Raw genomic sequence first — 17,275 nt, 5'->3', positions numbered from 1 at the left:
GGCTACTGACATTTTAATGGTGATTTTTATTTATGCATGTGTCTTAGTTGACTAAAAATAGAGTTCTCACATTTCTGAGGATCAATGCAACTGTAAAAAATATGAAATCAAGTTAATATCAGCAACAAAGATGAGAGTTGTCCCCCTTCATAGTATCTGTTATTTTATTCATACCTTTGCAGAATCAAATTTCTGAGGAAAAAACTGTTGCATATATAAGCTAGTGAAATTTGGAACTGACTGGTAACAGTAAAGGCCAGCTAACCTACCTGCCCAGCACTATTTTGAGACTATTTCACACACGCACCCAAGATTTGTGCAATAAAGTGTCCTTGGGAAGATGTGTGGAGGCTGACATGAGCAACCACACTGTCAGGAGCTGACACATGCATATCATGATCACACATAATGTGTGTCTGATAATAATGTCCAGAAACAGATTTGTACTTATACTTGTCTTACTTTCTTTATACTTCTTCTTGATCTCCTGTATCTGGGCGTTGGAGCGTGTACACAGCACCTCGATCAGGACATCCTCGTCTGTTCCGAGACCCTGCAGCAACATGTATGATCTTAATGTTAATAGTACTGTGAGAGAACATCAGGGTCTAGAAGCTAAATTAGGGATGAAAACCTGAGGCGAACAATAGGCCTGTAACCATTCACCGATACACATGACATCATCAATACTTAGGTTCACACGATACTGGAATTGTCAGTTCGTGAGATCGCGTTATGATATAAAGAGAACAGGAACTAATAGAGTTACCTCCCATAATAGCAGATGTAGCATAGCGCCACCTGTAGGCATATCAGAACACGAGGACGTGATAGCTGAGGATGTGACGAATAACTATTACATTTAATAACCATCACCTACATTTAAAACGGTTCTTGTGGTTTTCTTTGTTAAAGGTTTTGAGATAACTATAAATAAATGCATGAAGAAAGAGGTTCTAGGGGTGTACTTCAGTGATTTCATCATTTCTTCCTATTTGATGTAGTTTATCGTGATACCAGTAGTATAGTCAATCCGTATCGTGATACGAATTGTATCACAAGATACCACGATACCATGCGATACTCAGCTCTAGCGACCCAGGGAGTTGACACTTACTTTGCCCTGGCACGGATACAGAAGCTCACCTTCTGGCTTGTCTGGGAAACCAATCTCATTAAAATCAGATCTTAGTTCTCGCTACAGCTAAACAAAGATCTGAGAACATCTCATTACGGGTCACGTCAGACCGACCTTGCGCGAACTTTGACCGACCAATGGAATGACCTATCAGAAGGCCGCTTTCTTGTGCTTTACGGCCCTTATTTCAAATTGGCAACTATGCTTTGAAACATATTTTGACAAATTCTCGATTACAAATTTGAAACCTGAACAAAAAGAACATTCTTGAATGGCTAATAGATGGTCTAGATTGTATGGATTCAGTCGTTAAGCCCGTAACTATTGTTCGGAGTTAATGTTTTCAAGGTGGCATGATTAGAAATCACATTCCGACTGTCACTTTCATAATCTGGTAAGCGATGCTCTGATCGGTCGGATGAAAGGTCGTTCTGATGTGACCCCTAATGGGATGTCCTCATATCTTTGTTTAGTAGGGAAGTGTTCCTGAATGACTAGATGCTTTGAACATTTATCAGGAGTACATTTTGTAGATTTTTTTGGGTTGATTTTGAAGGCGTGTACAGGGGGGTCGTCTTATACGTGGGGTCGCCTTATACACAGCAATATACGGTAGTTAACAACTCCAGGTACACCTCCTCGGTGCATATTCCATGACAGAAAACACCTTATCACAAACAGCCATGACATAATCACATAGGCTTTGCATCATTAAGTGGCAATGAAAAAACACTGAATTCAAGCCCATCTCATTATTATTACATCTTTCACAATTTGATACTTCTCTTGAGACCTCACAACTCTGCCAATCATGAGTGTATGAATATGAATTCAGACCAGAAGATATGTTTCTTGTATTTTTTAAAACAAAGTAAAAGGACCAGCGCCAACATTATTGTTTATGGTTGTTATAATGGCAAGTCACTGGAGTTATCTCCCTTGCCCAGCCTCTGTAATGTCTGCCATTAAACACTGAAGCCTTACAAGCGTGTTCATGGTGTGTAGGTATCGCATTGGGTGATAACTAACTGTTTAACTGGAGCAGTTTTAAAAATAAATAATAAAAGCCACACCATTGTTGTGGATATTTTATACACTCTGTCATTTCTAAGCTCCATGGCATCTACATCTAAAAGGGAGTATGATCAAAGAAATGTTTGTTCTGTGTGGAGTGGCCTTTCTGAACAATTACCGGATCAAGGTGGTAACTAACAAATTTAAGCCAAATCATATTAGAAATCTGAAATCTGATTGGCTCGATGACTCATGAATCCTTCATTTCAGACTGGGTTGTCAAAGTACAGTTCTTCCCACACAAAGATCTGATTGTAATGCGACTGAGTTCAAGCAAGCATGACCCAGCTGTCGTGGTACCTTACCTTGATGGCTTTCCGGAGAAGATAGGCATCAAACTCGGCTGGAGCCATGCACAGAAATTTGGCCACATCGCAGAATGATCCACTCAATTCCGACTTCAAGTGCTCTATCAAGTCCTGCAATTGTAGTCGACAAATCAATACTTTAATGTGACATGTTTTAAGTCAAGAACATGTTATTTTCTGGGTTTACAGATTTTCTGCGTCAACATGCAGAGGGGCATGCCCAGAGGCAGGTGGCAAAATATAGGGCTGATTTGATGTTAATATATTGTCTGAGTTGGTTTAATGTAAATATATTATCTGGGCTGATTATTGTCAGGGTTGATTTGGGTTGATTATTGCCTTGGTTGATGTAAATATATTGTCTGACTTGATGTAAATATATTGTCTGGGTTGATTTGATGTTATATATATTATCAGGGTTGATTATTGTCAGGGTTGACTTTGGATAATTATTGCCTAGGTTGATGTAAATATATTACCTGGGTGGATTTGATGTTATATATATTATTAGGGTTGATTAGAAGTTAATTACCTTCAAAAAATCTCATGAAATAAATTAATTATTAGGAAATATTGTAAAATAGGAATGGAAGTATACCTTTCCAAACATTGTTTTGTACATGGAGACAATTTCCATCCGTTGAGGGTTGGACCGGTAGGCCAGCACGTTGATGATGGCGTTCTCGTCAGTCCCTGGACACACCATGCACATTTTATAATCCAAACTACATATACCAAGAAACCTAAGGGACCATAGACAACATATTCATACTTTGGGACAAGTACAATGTACAAGTATAAAATACAGGACAATATAGCTCATACAACAATTTAGTTTTCTATGTCAAAAACAAATCCCCATAAACCATGAAATGCTTGAGAAGATAATGTGAAGAGTCCCAATGATGTTTTCACTTTTCTCAATTGGAACAAAATGAAACTACAAGTGAAACTCAGCTTGTTAGAAGTTCGTTATTCATAATAACATCAATCACTCCTACGTGACTACAATCTCATTAAAATCAGATCTTAGTTCTCGCTACCACTAAACAAAGATCTGAGGACATCCCATTACGGGTCACGTCAGACTGACCTTGTGCGAACCAACCAATGACCTATCAGAAGGGAGCTTTCTTGTGCTTTACGGCACTAATTTCAAATTGGCGACTACGCTTCGAAACATATTTTGACAAATTCTAGATTACAAATTTGAAACCTGAGCAAAAGAACATTCTGGAATGGCTAATAGATGGTCTAGATTGTATGGATTCAGTCGTTAAACCCTTAACTGTCGTTCAGAGTTAAAGTTTTCGAGGCTGCGTGATTAGAAATCACATTCCAACTGTCACTTTCATGATCTGGTAAGCGACGCTCTGATCGGTCAGATGAAAGGTCGTTCTGATGTGACCCCTAATGGGATGTCCTGATATCTTTGTTTAGTGGTAGCGCGAACTGAGGTCTGATTTTAATGAGATTGACGTGACTAGTGTTGGCTTCTGAATAAAAGACTATAATGTTGTCCTGAACTGACTGTGTAGTGTCTCAACTTACCTAGACCCTTCATTGCCTGCTTCAGGACTTCAGCATCTTGTTCCGCATTGAAGGCTGCATACGCAACCACCGTTCCCTCTTGCTGAAGGAGCAAACACACAGCACATCAGTACCATCCCTCCAACTGTTCCATGACGTTCAGCTTGATTACCCATCCGTTAACTCGTGCTCTCAATATTCATTTTATTTACACCACAAGCAAATGGTCTGTTTTGGCATACACCGGGTCAGTTTCCACAAGAATATTGGTGCATATCGCCAAAATTGTAAATCAAATTGTATATTTATATACTTATCCTATCTCAGACTATGCATTTCTTCTTCTTACGTCATTGTGTGGAAACATGCTAGAACAAAGTTTCCAGCTTCTAAAACCATTTCAACCGAACACGTCCCAGCATCACTATGGTCACCACCAAAACAAATGGGTCACGCACTTTATTCCTGTCTGTGTGACCTCACACTACTTGATCACCTGACTACCCCTGCCAACATTATTCTCTTTCTCACCGCCACTGTGTGGGGACGTTTATTGAGCACCAGAGAATAACTTTTGTTTTTTGTGTGAGAGCTTAGTATACATTTGTTTCAACTTCTATGACATGCAGACGTACCTATCCCTCAGTTGATTCACATGATCTTTGTTGCGATTCCAACAGCCTTTGCAAGCTGCACCACAGATGCTCGTACGTATTTACATAAATGTCAGAAACGGAAATGTTTTACGAAGCTGGATACTTTGTTCTAGCACGTTTCCACACAATGATCAAAAGAAGAAGGAAGAAATGCATAGTGTGAGATAGGATAAGATAAAAAAATTGCCATTTTGGCACTGCTCTCACAACCGTTTTACCATTATACCTCCAGCATGATCACGCCATAATGGGTTGAGATGGCTAACCTAGTTGCCAGTAGGTGGAATAGGAATACTCCTTGTACAAACCCTTTAAAAGGGGAAAAGGCTCAGCTTATCGTCTGTCCCAGAAAATTCGGTTCACATCCGCTAGCTAAAATCTTATGATATATTCCAATTTAGCAGTTGATGATAACCATCAGAGATAATGTTTAAGTTCCACACAACATATGAATTACAATGTCTAGATGTAGGTGGAAAACGAGTACTGTCTCCCTATGTACAGAGCTAACTGAAACTGCCTGTCTGTGGATGAAGTCTTATTTAGGAGCGTTTGCACCGTCTTACATTGAGATCCTCTGTTTCCATGGCGTAGTAGGGATCCTTCTTAGCAGGGGGATCCTTCTTCTTTGGCTTCTCTGGCTTCTCTGACTTCTTGGAGGAGTCGGACATGCTACCAGTCGGCTTCCAGGGAGGGTGGGTAGGTGGCGGTGCAGCAGCTGGTGGCTTCTTCTTCTTTACTGTACCCCCTGAAATAATGGACCAGTCCACTGCAAGAAGCCCCAGCCTGCTCTGGTTCCAGTGTGTCTGGTTATGATGATCTAATGTTCTGTGTTTTGGACTACAGTGTGTATGAGGAGTGATTGTTTTGTGTGTCAGAACTTTTATGAGGATGGATAGTTGTGTGTGGACTGCGGACAGTTATTTGAGGATCTAGGGGCCTGTGTGTTTGTGACTTTCTGAGGATCAAGTGGTCTGGTATATGTGTCTCTGACTCTTTTTGAGGATCTCCTGTTCTGTGTATTTCTGACTGTTTTGGGGGATCTACTGGTCTGTATATTTCTGACTGTTTTTGAGTACCAAGTGGTCTGTGTATTTCTGACTTTCTGAGAACCAAGTGGTCTGTGTATCTCTGACTGTTTTGAGGATCGTGTGGTCTGTGTATTTCTGACTGTTTTCGAGGACCAAGTGGTCTGTGTATTTCTGACTGTTTTGGGGTACCAAGTGGTCTGTGTATTTCTGACTTTCTGAAGATCAAGTGGTCTGTGTATTTCTGACTGTTTTGAGGATCGTGTGGTCTGTGTATTTCTGACTGTTTTCGAGGACCAAGTGGTCCTTGCACAAATTCTCCAGCAAACGAAGCTGCCTATCCTTTAGCAATATTCTGTCTCTGTCTGCAGTACACCAAATTACCATGTTACATTCCTTCACTATGAGAGTGTTAAGCTCTACTAAAATCAATCCAAGTATATAGCCTTGTCAAATGATTCCACCTATAAAGCTGTATTACTGTCTGCTTATTGAATATTAGACGACATCAAAACACCATGAATTAAAACCATAACAACTTGTTTCTTTGTTTTCTTCAGAGATAGTAACTGAACACAATCATGTCTGCTAGCACATACTTTGCATAATCAAAGTAATATCAATTTGATTAACATTCTCACATTTTATCAACAACCTGGGCTTTCTTGTAAACAAATTTTGCTGTTAGCATGGTTACTATGATGTCAAAACATCAACCATGCACTGTCCAAGTAAATAATAACAAAATAGATGTTTCAAGATATGTCTTTATTTCTGTACAGAAAAGTGGTACAGAAAACTGCTAGAATGTACAGAGAGATATCACAGATGGGTCTGTACAGAAAAAACATGTACAAATAAGGCAGGGAAAATACTCAAAGAAAATTACTTTAAAATTATCAGTGATTAAATAATGAAGACAGAAAGCCCAGGATGTTTCTACAGATGTCCTATGTTACATGATCTATTCATTATTTCTGTTATATAGAAATAAAATGTAAGCTACAAATTGATTACTCAATCTACCAACATTACCTTGCCATCATGGTCCTTAATGCGTAGAAATAACATGGGAATAAATACTTTATATACTTTAAAAAAATATTTTCTGATTGCAGATATACAAGAAATAAGAGAGTTGGGTTCCCCTTCAGTGACTGACCATAGCCCTAATACTCTGGAAACTCACATGACCACGTGACATGTGCGGTGCTATGAGTATAAGACTTCATTAACGTGGAATGGGGACTTGGTCTCAGACTGATGGAATGGTAAACAGTTTAGGAAGGTCATGTGCCAACAATTCTGACTTGTCCCTCTAATGTCGGTTCTCCAGACAGATGTATTTCCAACCCCAATGTTTGACTTCACAAAATACTGGTACAGTTAATACCATTAGTAACAATGCTGTTTTGACATACTAGTTAATGCCTTTTCATGTAATTTCTGGTTTCAAATTCATGTGTTAAATGTTAAAAATACACTGCCAAATGTGCCAGTTTGTTACACCTTTCCCAACTATCACATACAGATTGATCAGTTCTACAAGTGTTGATAATGAATCTCATTAAAATCAGATCTTAGTTCTTGCTACCGCTAAACAAAGATCTGAGGACATCCCATTAGGGGTCACATCAGAATGACCTTTCATCCGACCAATCAGAGCGTTGCTTACCAGATCATGAAAGTGACAGTCGGAATGTGATTTCTAATCTTGCAACCTCGAAAACTTTAACACGAGGTATTCCGAACGATAGTTACGGGTTTAATGACTGAATCCATACAATCTAGACCATCTATTAGCCATTCCAGAATGTTTTTTTTGTTCAGGTTTCAATTTTTTTACCGAGAATTTGTCAAAATATGTTTCAAAGTGTAGTCGCCAATTTGAAATTAGTGCCATAAAGCACGAGAAAGCTGCCTTTTGATTGGCTAATGTGGACTTCTTGTCAGTCATTTCAATGGTCGGTGAAAGTTCGCGCAAGGTCGGTCTGACGTGACCCGTAATGGGATGTCCTCAGATCTTTGTTTAGCGGCAGCGAGAACTAAGACCTGATTTTAATGAGATTAGTTAATAATGTACACCTCATTTGCATAGAAGCTTCTCACATTACCCTCTAGTTCAAGAAGCATATTTTACAGACAATGACTTACCCTACTCTAGAATTTGTAAATACAGGCAAACCACTTCCCAATTCCTGAACTATTTGTGAACAAGATTTCCAAGTGTGCAATTGTTGAAAGCAATATGTTTCAGAAAGGTTGCACAAGAGCACTAACAAAGATGTATTAGTCGAGGTCAGAGTACACCCTAGTGGCTGTAGACTGTGTGTGTCCTAGGTTATCTGGTCTGCGAGTTGTCTATCTGAGTTGTGTTGTATGTCAGTCTGACTGAGAGCTGGACTCACTGGGCACGCCTGGTTTGGAGAGAACAACCGTCAGTTTGTAGCCATCTCCCTCGTCTTCCAACTTCCCCTCCAGTATCTGCAAATCAACATTGTCACATTGAAATATTCCTTCCAGTACCTAGAGTGAGTGCCGCAGAGATGCTAAAACATCAGCCGATCAGCATACTAGAGAATGAGTGAGTGAGTGGGTTGTGTTTAACACCACTTTGAACAGTATTTCAGTAATATCATTGTTTGTCAGCTTCATATGGGAGGAAAGCCTGATGTGATGCAGGTTGTAGACATTCACCACTTTGGTGAAAACTATGAGCACGGCTATGGTGCTGACAAACCTAGAAACATAATCAAGCAAATCTGAACCCATGATCATGCGTTCCTGGCAGACCTAGGGGACACAACTCTGTACAAAGAAATGCAGCACCTGTCAACTGGGCCACCAGTGTCCATGTCAGTGCCAACAAATAAACACTAACATGTTGAAATACAAGCGATAGAAACTAACAGTTTTAGTCCACTGGTCCACATAATGATAACAAATGGCAAAACCCTTAGTCCTTATGATACCTTAACTATTCATATTCCCGAGGCAAGAGAGTTAACTGACTCTAAAAGTCCAGTTTTCCACCCTTGCCGAACTAGGCTGGAATTCCTGGGCTTGATCATAGCGCCACCAGTGGCTATTACGAGTTATGTCCCTTCTCCCTCTCCTATGGACCAATCAGATTCAACCTCTCGAATCACTTGCATTTGCTTCAAACAAAACTGCGGTACCCAGTGAAAACGATCTGATCGATAATCAAGATCTATATACTGTGATTTCGATTTTGGAGTGCGATTTTGATTGGACTATGCATAGACTCGTTAGTCCAGCCAAAATGTAACTCCATAATACCAGTAGTTCGGCAAGGGTGGAAAGTGGACTTTTATAGTCAGTTAACTCCCTTGCCTTGGGAAGATGTAACTATTGGGCAGTTTGGCAAGGACAACACTACTAGTGCCAATTTCTATCTCTGAATATTAGTTAGAAATTATTAAAAGGGCAATATGCAGTACATAGCAGATCCTGATAGCGCAAATGACCCACTGTTTCTGACAATATTAATCATACTGACCTCCTGATCTTGTGTGAAACCTACATCCATGGTTTTCGAAAGTAAAGTTTACTTGATCAACAAGGTATATAATCAACCTGAAGCTCTGTATGCTTCATTTATGTATTCATGTTTAGAGTTGAGATAATGTTAATCATTAACAGCTTCAAGCCAAACATGCTACAGACAAAGCCAACAGACAACAGTGTACGTCACCTACCTTCCCCATCCGTGGTTCTGCGACCCGCAGTCGGAAGTCACCGTTGTTTTTCGCATGTTCCAACATGTGGGCGTATATGTGGAGCAGGTTGCCCTTGAAGTCCCCTGGAGAGTTGAACATGATTGATATATGACATACATTCCCCTGCAGGCACAGTTGTTATGTTCCATACCCCAACATGTTTAACTGTTAAAGGACATGTGGAAGACGGACATTAATTAGTTCTCAAATGTTAGCAAAGATGATAATACACATCTATATCCTAATGGCCGCTGTGTACTGGCTCTAGCATTGTAGGAGATGTCCCAGCCTGGGCTACTCCTACTTACTCTGATCATGTGTTTACATTTTTAGGTATCAAATCAGGCTCTAGCATTGTAGATGTCGCTGCCTGGATGACTGGTCAATCCTATTTACTCTAATCATGTGTTTACATTTTTAGGTATCAAATCAGGCTCTAGCATTGTAGATGTCCCTGTCTGGATGACTGGTCAATCCTACTTCCTCTGATCATGTGTTTACATTTTTAGGTATCAAATCAGTCTCTGGCATTGTAGATGTCCCTGCCTGGACTACTGGTCAATCCTACTTACTCTGATCATGTGTTTACATTTTTAGGTATCAAATCAGGTTCTAGCATTGTAGATGTCCCTGCCTGGACTACTGGTCAATCCTACTTACTCTGATCATGTGTTTACATTTTTAGGTATCAAATCAGTCTCTGGCATTGTAGATGTCCCTGCCTGGACTACTGGTCAATCCTACTTACTCTGATCATGTGTTTATATTTTTAGGTATCAAATCAGTCTCTGGCATTGTAGATGTCCCTGGCTGGACTACTGGTCAATCCTACTTACTCTGATCATGTGTTTACATTTTTAGGTATCAAATCAGTCTCTGGCATTGTAGATGTCCCTGCCTGGACTACTGGTCAATCCTAATTACTCTGATCATGTGTTTATATTTTTAGGTATCAAATCAGTCTCTGGCATTGTAGATGTCCCTGGCTGGACTACTGGTCAATCCTACTTACTCTGATCATGTGTTTACATTTTTAGGAATCAAATCAGTCTCTGGCATTGTAGATGTCCCTGTCTGGACTACTGGTCAATCCTACTTACTCTAATCATGTGTTTATATTTTTAGGTATCAAATCAGTATTAAACATACATCTTTATGGATAACTTCTGGTTTATTGCATTAAGCGATGTTTTGATGACGATTCTTACACCATTATCAAGCTTTAGTGCTTGATATTCAAACATCGTTAAATGCAATAAACGAAGAAGTCATTATCCATAAAGTTGTATATTTTCTTATTTACTCAGCAACTTCTAGAACGCCAATCAAACAATTAGTGTCAGATCAGATTCAAAACATATCCCCAGGTTCCTGCATTTAATACCCTTCCATAGGCTCAGACACAGGCTATAGTTGTGTAGAGAAAAATGCAAATCTGAATTTCCAGTTACATCCAAATATACCGTATTCGACGTAATGAGCACCCAAGGTGAACTCAAAATTAGAAATAGGGGGTTCTTATTAGAACATTATTTTGGTGAAAAAAAACAGAGTTGAAAGATAAATTTCGTGGTTTATGCTGAAAGCCTGAAATGTTTATATACGACAGATATATTTTTCCAGAATTTAACTGCCCATAATTAAGGGTGCATGTAACACATGAGTGCATATTATACGCGAATAAATAAGTCTTATGTACAATCTTCAATCAGAAGGGGTGCTAATTGGGATTGTTCACTAGCCAATATATAAGCAAATATCCCTGTGGGCGGTTATTAGAGCAGAGCGCTTATTACGTCGAATACGGTATATATAATATTGAAGGCAAACAGTACTGCTCTATCACTCCACAAACTTTAACATAGTGAGGCAGCAGGGTGACGCACCTTTCCCCGGACTGACTGGCTCAAGGGGTGGGTTCTTGTACACTGGCTTGTACTCTATAGCTGGCGCTGGAGCAGGAGCTGGGGCTGGGGGAGGCGGGGGCGGGGCTTGGGTCCTACTGGCCTCCTCCATCAGATGGCGCAGCTCCCCGACTGTCACCGGCCGGTTAGCAGCATTCAGTTTCTGAAATCAGGGGCATCTCTGTGACGACCTCCATCACACAATCACATCTTACCTCCTCAAAGGTATCATCATAACAGTTAAAACTAAGAGTCAAACATTACCAATCCAGAAGTGGCTGTGAAATTAATGAGTGATAAAATTTCACATTTTGTAATTTGTTTGTAAAATTGTATAACAGAGGTTATAGGCCTCGTTCTAAACCTCAAAATCCAAGGCTTGAAAATGGAGGTTGGCTGATCAAAAACCAACCTTCTTTGAAAGCATTTGCAGGGACCCCGGTCAAGAGCATGTAATGATGGAAACATGCCACTGAATAATTTCACAGCCTGGTCCTATGGGATAGTTTCAGTCAAAAAACCCTGTTTGCTGAATAAAGGCAATGATACTATGATCCCTGCTCAGCATCATCAAGACTCACCTGTATCATCTGTTCTGTAAGGAAGCCATACTGGACTGGGTACGGAGGCTGAGGGTTGCCGCCTATTATTAAACTTCCTGGCTGTCCATTCATCATCCCCGGGGGTGCCCCACCCCACACATTTATCTGGGTCCCTGAGTAGTTGGTGGGGTTGAAGGGGCCGTCCGGTATAGCTGGGTAGGCTGCAACATATCACAGACTCTTTAGCATGCTTAGTTGAGGTCTCTCTAATATGCGGTCGTCTAAGGAGCAGCAGTTCACTGTTGCTTTTCCTTTGGGCATGCCTCAAACCTATGATCATGGGTTCGAATCCAGGACCATCCTGATTATGTCTCTAGGTTTGTCTGCACCACACCCATGCTCGTGGGGTTCACAAAAGTGGTAAACATCAGTGACCTGCATCACTTCGGGCTTTTCTCCCACATTAAGCTGAAACACTGTGGTATAACTGGAATAAATACAACCCACTCACTCACTCATTCTCTAGTATGCTGACTGGCTGATGTGTGTTTATTATTGGTGTGGCGAAATGCAAGAATTATCAGTTCTTTGCACAAGCATGTCTCATTCTGTTTAAATGTTACCTCTTATGCATGTTTCACTGGGAAAAGGCAGAGCAGGGTCACCCTAGGTTTATATCTTACAAGATTCTTTAACATGACAACAACTGATCAAACATATGAAATTTAGTACATTCAGATAATAATATTGAACTCTTTGTACATGTATATTCTGTTTAATGATATATAAGAGAGCCTCAATGCCATGTATCTGGCCTCCTCCATGGTCTAGTCAGGGCAGCAAGGTAGCCTAGTGGTTAAAGTGTTCGCTCGCCAAACACCCGGGTTCGATTCCCACATGGGTACAATGTCTGAAACCCATTTCTGGTGTCCCCTGCCTTGATATTGCTGGAATATTGCTAAAAGCTGTGTAAAGCCATACTCACTCACTCACTCAGGGTCTTCTAGTGGAAAGTCGGTGGTTTGATTCCCACGCCAATTTGTACCCAAAAGAGATAAAAAGATGGTACTTGTTGTTACCCTGCCTCGTGTTCAGCATTAAGGGGCTAAAACAAGGACTGGTCAGCTCGGAGTCAGTATACTGTGTCTGAGCAGGATATTCATGTTAAATCTCAGTTGACTAGCTCTATAAAACTAGAATTAGTCTGGACTAGCTACACAGACACACACACATGCATGCACGTCGCTATATAGGTCCAACAACCTTAAACCCCATGTCACCTCATCTCCCGCACGTAGCTATTTACCTGCATCCCCTGTGGCCCCAACTTCTCCCCTATCCACGTCCCCTTCACTGGCCCACGCTTCCCGGGTCACATGATTGCGAGGTTTGCGTGTCGGAGATTTCTGCTGTGAGGAAAGAATCAAGATACAATACATCTCACCTCCATTCCCAATCACAGGCATAGCATCTAACAGGTATGGTTACAAAAACATATTTTGCTTATAATAGGATAAACTTAAGATCCGATCTGGTAGTTCATGAAATTATGAAACATTCTGTATGTATGTATGTATGTATGTATGTATGTATGTATGTATGTATGTATGTATGTATGTATGTATGTATGTATCATAATTTCATGAACTACCAGAAATTTTAATACAATTTTAATACAATGTTATACAATGTTATATCTATTAAAATTTCATTCTGACTGAACTGTAAAAGGTATTAATTGACATGTGCATCATCTGTTTTCTAATTTTGGCAATGATAAATAGTAATTCTAGTCCTTCCCTGAAAACAACAACTCAACTTACTCTTTTTTTGGGCTTGGATTTGGATTTGAATGTAGACTTGGATGTGTCGGTGTCGGACGTTTCGAAGAAGCTGCTGTAGCTGCTGTAGTCATAGCCATCGGAAGTTTCAGGATTCTCCTCAATCAACTCACCCACGTTAAACGTCTTCGTCACAACAGCACTTTCCTGTAGTCCATCCCTGCATGTTATAAATATGGGTGAGTATGTGTGTGGGGTGGGGGTGGGGGTGGGGGTGGTTGTGGTATGTGTGAGAGTTGGGTACAATTTTTGACGCATGAGTAGGTGATCGCGTCTGCATTCAAGGACACGACATTGTGTAAGTTACATCATGACTCACAACATCAAGTGATACAGAATGAACATCTCATTATTAACAGTCCGCTTTGTTGAAATTTGACTTCCGCTACCAATGAGTTTACTAATGACTGCTACACACAGGATTATTGACATTAGATATTAGTCTTCCATTGACTTCTTCAGGCAGAGGTGATAAGAAGGTCAAAGGTCAAGGTCACACGATAGAAATAAAATCACCAAAAATGTTTGATTACACTTTCTCAAAATATAATTAAAACAATTACTATTAAACTTGGTATGTACCTTCTCTGAGATTGGGCACTGCTTTGAAATGGTTTTGACTGACTGAGTATGGTTTTACGCCGCTTTTAGCAATATTCCAGCAATATCACGGCGGGGGACACCAGAAATGGGCTTCACACATTGTACCCATGTCGGGAATTGAAATGGTTTGGGGTCAAAATAAAAGAAAGGTCTGTCAAGCTTTTTGTGTAACATGGTCATATATGTTTCATTTTCTGAGGTATGCATACTTCTGTATAAGCATGAATCCTTTTATTTGAAAATATCTTTACAAATCTTATCTCATCCTGTGTTTAAAATTAAGGGGGCTTCTGTGATCCCTGAGTTTGCTCCTATAGTATTTGAGTCTAGGGTCATAGTTGGGACACTCAGACCTTGAACATTTAACATCAGGGTAATGCAGGCTTACACTGACATCTAATGTTGCTGCTATGACTATGCAAAGGTCAAAGACATCTCTGAGGTACGGTCATTGTGAAACATGGTTGTATCATTTATTGCCTGTTACTGGTGCAAGTTTACTCAAAATAATGTATTTGGGCATGGTGGCAACATTAGAAATTGGCACTAGTCCTATAGTCCTTACCAAACTGCCCAATAGTAAAGGTATCCTAAGGACTAGTAGAAATTGGCACATTTTAAGGATTTTGCTACATGTTATCATTATAAGGACTAGTGGACAAAAACTGTTAGTTTCTAACCCTGGTTGGTATTTTAACACTTGAAGCTTTGAGGAATTGGCAGTGATGTCTGCTTCTGTTTTGGAAGTATTTGCAAACACTTCTAGTCAATCTTTGTAGCCTAACTAAAAGATCATAACTAATCTCTACCGAGAAACTACTGAATGAGCGGGGCGCAGTTTGCATGACTTATTGGCTCATGTGGACATGTTTGTTGTCACAGATACAAGAGAAAGATGCTATTGGTCATTCAATATATTTTAATGACAAACACACTTTTTTTAATGAAAAACAATATCTCTAACTGGAGATACGCAAATATATCACATTGTGCAAACTGGTATTGGACGATGTATATTCTTAATGTTTTAGAGCATCAATCCTCAAATAACCACTCCCAGTTACTCCACCATCCCCTTTCCAGTGCAGATGAATAGTTTTCTCTCAGCCCCCCACCAACCCCCCCACCCCCCCAAAAAAAAATAATAAAAAAACCATTTAATTCGGCTTGGTGAAATAAATTCCATGCTTATTGAATATCAAGTTAGTTCAATATTTATCAGAACCAACTAAATGTAGTTTTCACATTCTGCTAACCTTGTGTGAGTTAAGTTATCACAGCAGCATATCAAGAATACAATGGATGGCATCATGTCAGGCCAGAATGATGTCATGGCTCTCCTACACTGTGGGAGTCCAAGTACAGCAAGAGTGCATCAGAAAATTACTAACTTTCGTAGTTTACAAAATTAATAAACATTAGGTGTTTTCAGATTTGCAGGTGCCATTATAATAATAGGCTATTTATATTGCACATATTTCCACACAACACATGGGCATCCTCAAAGCGCTATTATTATCCCGGTCACTGGATTAGTGTGCACTCAACAATCATTCTCAGCTCCCTGAGGAGTATACAACCCAAGCTGCCTGTTAGGCACTAGAAGATAATAACAATCCTATCCTACCGGGTACCCACTCACTGCTGGGTGAACAGAGGCATATTTGGAACAAAGCCACTTGCCCAAGGAGACACCACATGTGTTACATGTGCTTCAGTGTGGGGCTGGACCGAAGCCCTAGAAACTCACAGGAGCCAAGCTGCCGAAGCACGGTCAACCATCCAAGGACTCTCCGCGACCAACGTTGCTTAACTACACCTGATTTGTGACCTGGGCGCTGTGCACAGGACCACGTGCCACCACAAGTTGAGTATTGAATATTTCATGCACAGAAATTTTAACATTTGAATGGATTTCTGGTATACTCAAGAACCACTGCAAATGTTTATGTGTCAAGAGCAGTTCCTACCTGGTGGTGCATACTGCCTTCAGTACTCTCTTCCCTGGTTTCAGTGTGAAGGGGGCGATGTATTTATATGTGACTTCCCGCCCTGCAATTTTCCGCTGGAATGGACATGGCTTGGTTCCATCAGTGGTGAAGAATATCTTACAGTTGTTACTCTCTGAAAACAAAACATTGATACAAACTAATAATTAAGAATTGATAAGTTAATGTTTGTTTGTCGTTTGCAGCAGCACCTAGCAATATTCCAGCTATATGATGGCACCCTGTAAATATCTGAGACTGGACCAGACAGTGCAGTGATTGATATTGTGAACAATGATCCACGCTGTCTGGCATATGATGACAATCTACCAACCAAGTCACCAAGCCTGACTACCCGAGCCATTTGGTCGACTCTTACAGCCAGCATAGGTTGTATTCTATTCTAACATTGGGATCCCCACATCAATGAGTTCCAGCACATGACCCAATTTAGTCGCCTCATCCGACATATACTTGTTCTAGTCCTGATCCCCCTGATGTGTATAACCATGGCTGTCTATGTACCTGTAGACAGCTCAATGAGGGTGTTGACATCGATATGGTTGACTGGCAGCTGTATCCTGTCGGGGATCCTCCTGATGGGGGTAATTTGGGGAGGACATAGTGCTCCTGCACTTGGCATCCTGAATGTGTTAGCTGTAATAAAATTTTACAATGAATATTCTGACAATGTCATATCCTTTTTTCCAAGTAAAACAATTTGACAATATGTCAGTCCCTTAAACAAAGTAATACAGCCTCATCTGAAGGCCCCTTTTGAGTTTTTTTCATTCAAACTGTTTTAGCACTTTCAGGTATGAATTAAAACAATATGACCATTGTTATGATTGATGAGGTGATACATTTATAAGGACTGACTGTATTTGTTTTGGTTCATTGAGGTACGAATCGAAAAACTGATG

At 40.2% G+C, this 17,275-nt stretch overlaps 1 protein-coding gene across 1 annotated transcript in view; it reads right to left on the bottom strand.

Moving 5' to 3' along the window:
- LOC139465862 (annexin A6-like) overlaps nt 1-17,275 on the bottom strand; it is a 33,301-nt gene that overhangs the window by 14,286 nt on the left and 1,740 nt on the right. The window contains exons 2-14 of the mRNA XM_071247818.1: nt 16,878-17,009; nt 16,335-16,488; nt 13,744-13,921; nt 13,227-13,329; nt 11,960-12,141; nt 11,361-11,541; nt 9,454-9,557; nt 8,143-8,218; nt 5,273-5,454; nt 4,072-4,153; nt 3,119-3,213; nt 2,518-2,631; nt 463-553 (exon numbers count right to left, since the gene is read on the bottom strand). Coding sequence (XP_071103919.1) covers nt 463-553; nt 2,518-2,631; nt 3,119-3,213; nt 4,072-4,153; nt 5,273-5,454; nt 8,143-8,218; nt 9,454-9,557; nt 11,361-11,541; nt 11,960-12,141; nt 13,227-13,329; nt 13,744-13,921; nt 16,335-16,488; nt 16,878-16,995 — 1,660 coding nt within the window. The 5' untranslated portion in view covers nt 16,996-17,009. The remainder of the gene's footprint in view (nt 1-462; nt 554-2,517; nt 2,632-3,118; nt 3,214-4,071; nt 4,154-5,272; nt 5,455-8,142; nt 8,219-9,453; nt 9,558-11,360; nt 11,542-11,959; nt 12,142-13,226; nt 13,330-13,743; nt 13,922-16,334; nt 16,489-16,877; nt 17,010-17,275) is intronic.

Source organism: Haliotis cracherodii, unplaced genomic scaffold (genome assembly GCF_022045235.1).
Source record: "Haliotis cracherodii isolate W230 unplaced genomic scaffold, xgHalCrac1.p SCAF_18, whole genome shotgun sequence".
In the NCBI taxonomy this organism is placed as follows: domain Eukaryota; kingdom Metazoa; phylum Mollusca; class Gastropoda; order Lepetellida; family Haliotidae; genus Haliotis; species Haliotis cracherodii.
The sequence above is the reverse complement of the archived record's forward strand: the minus strand, read 5'-3'. Positions and strand labels throughout refer to the sequence as shown.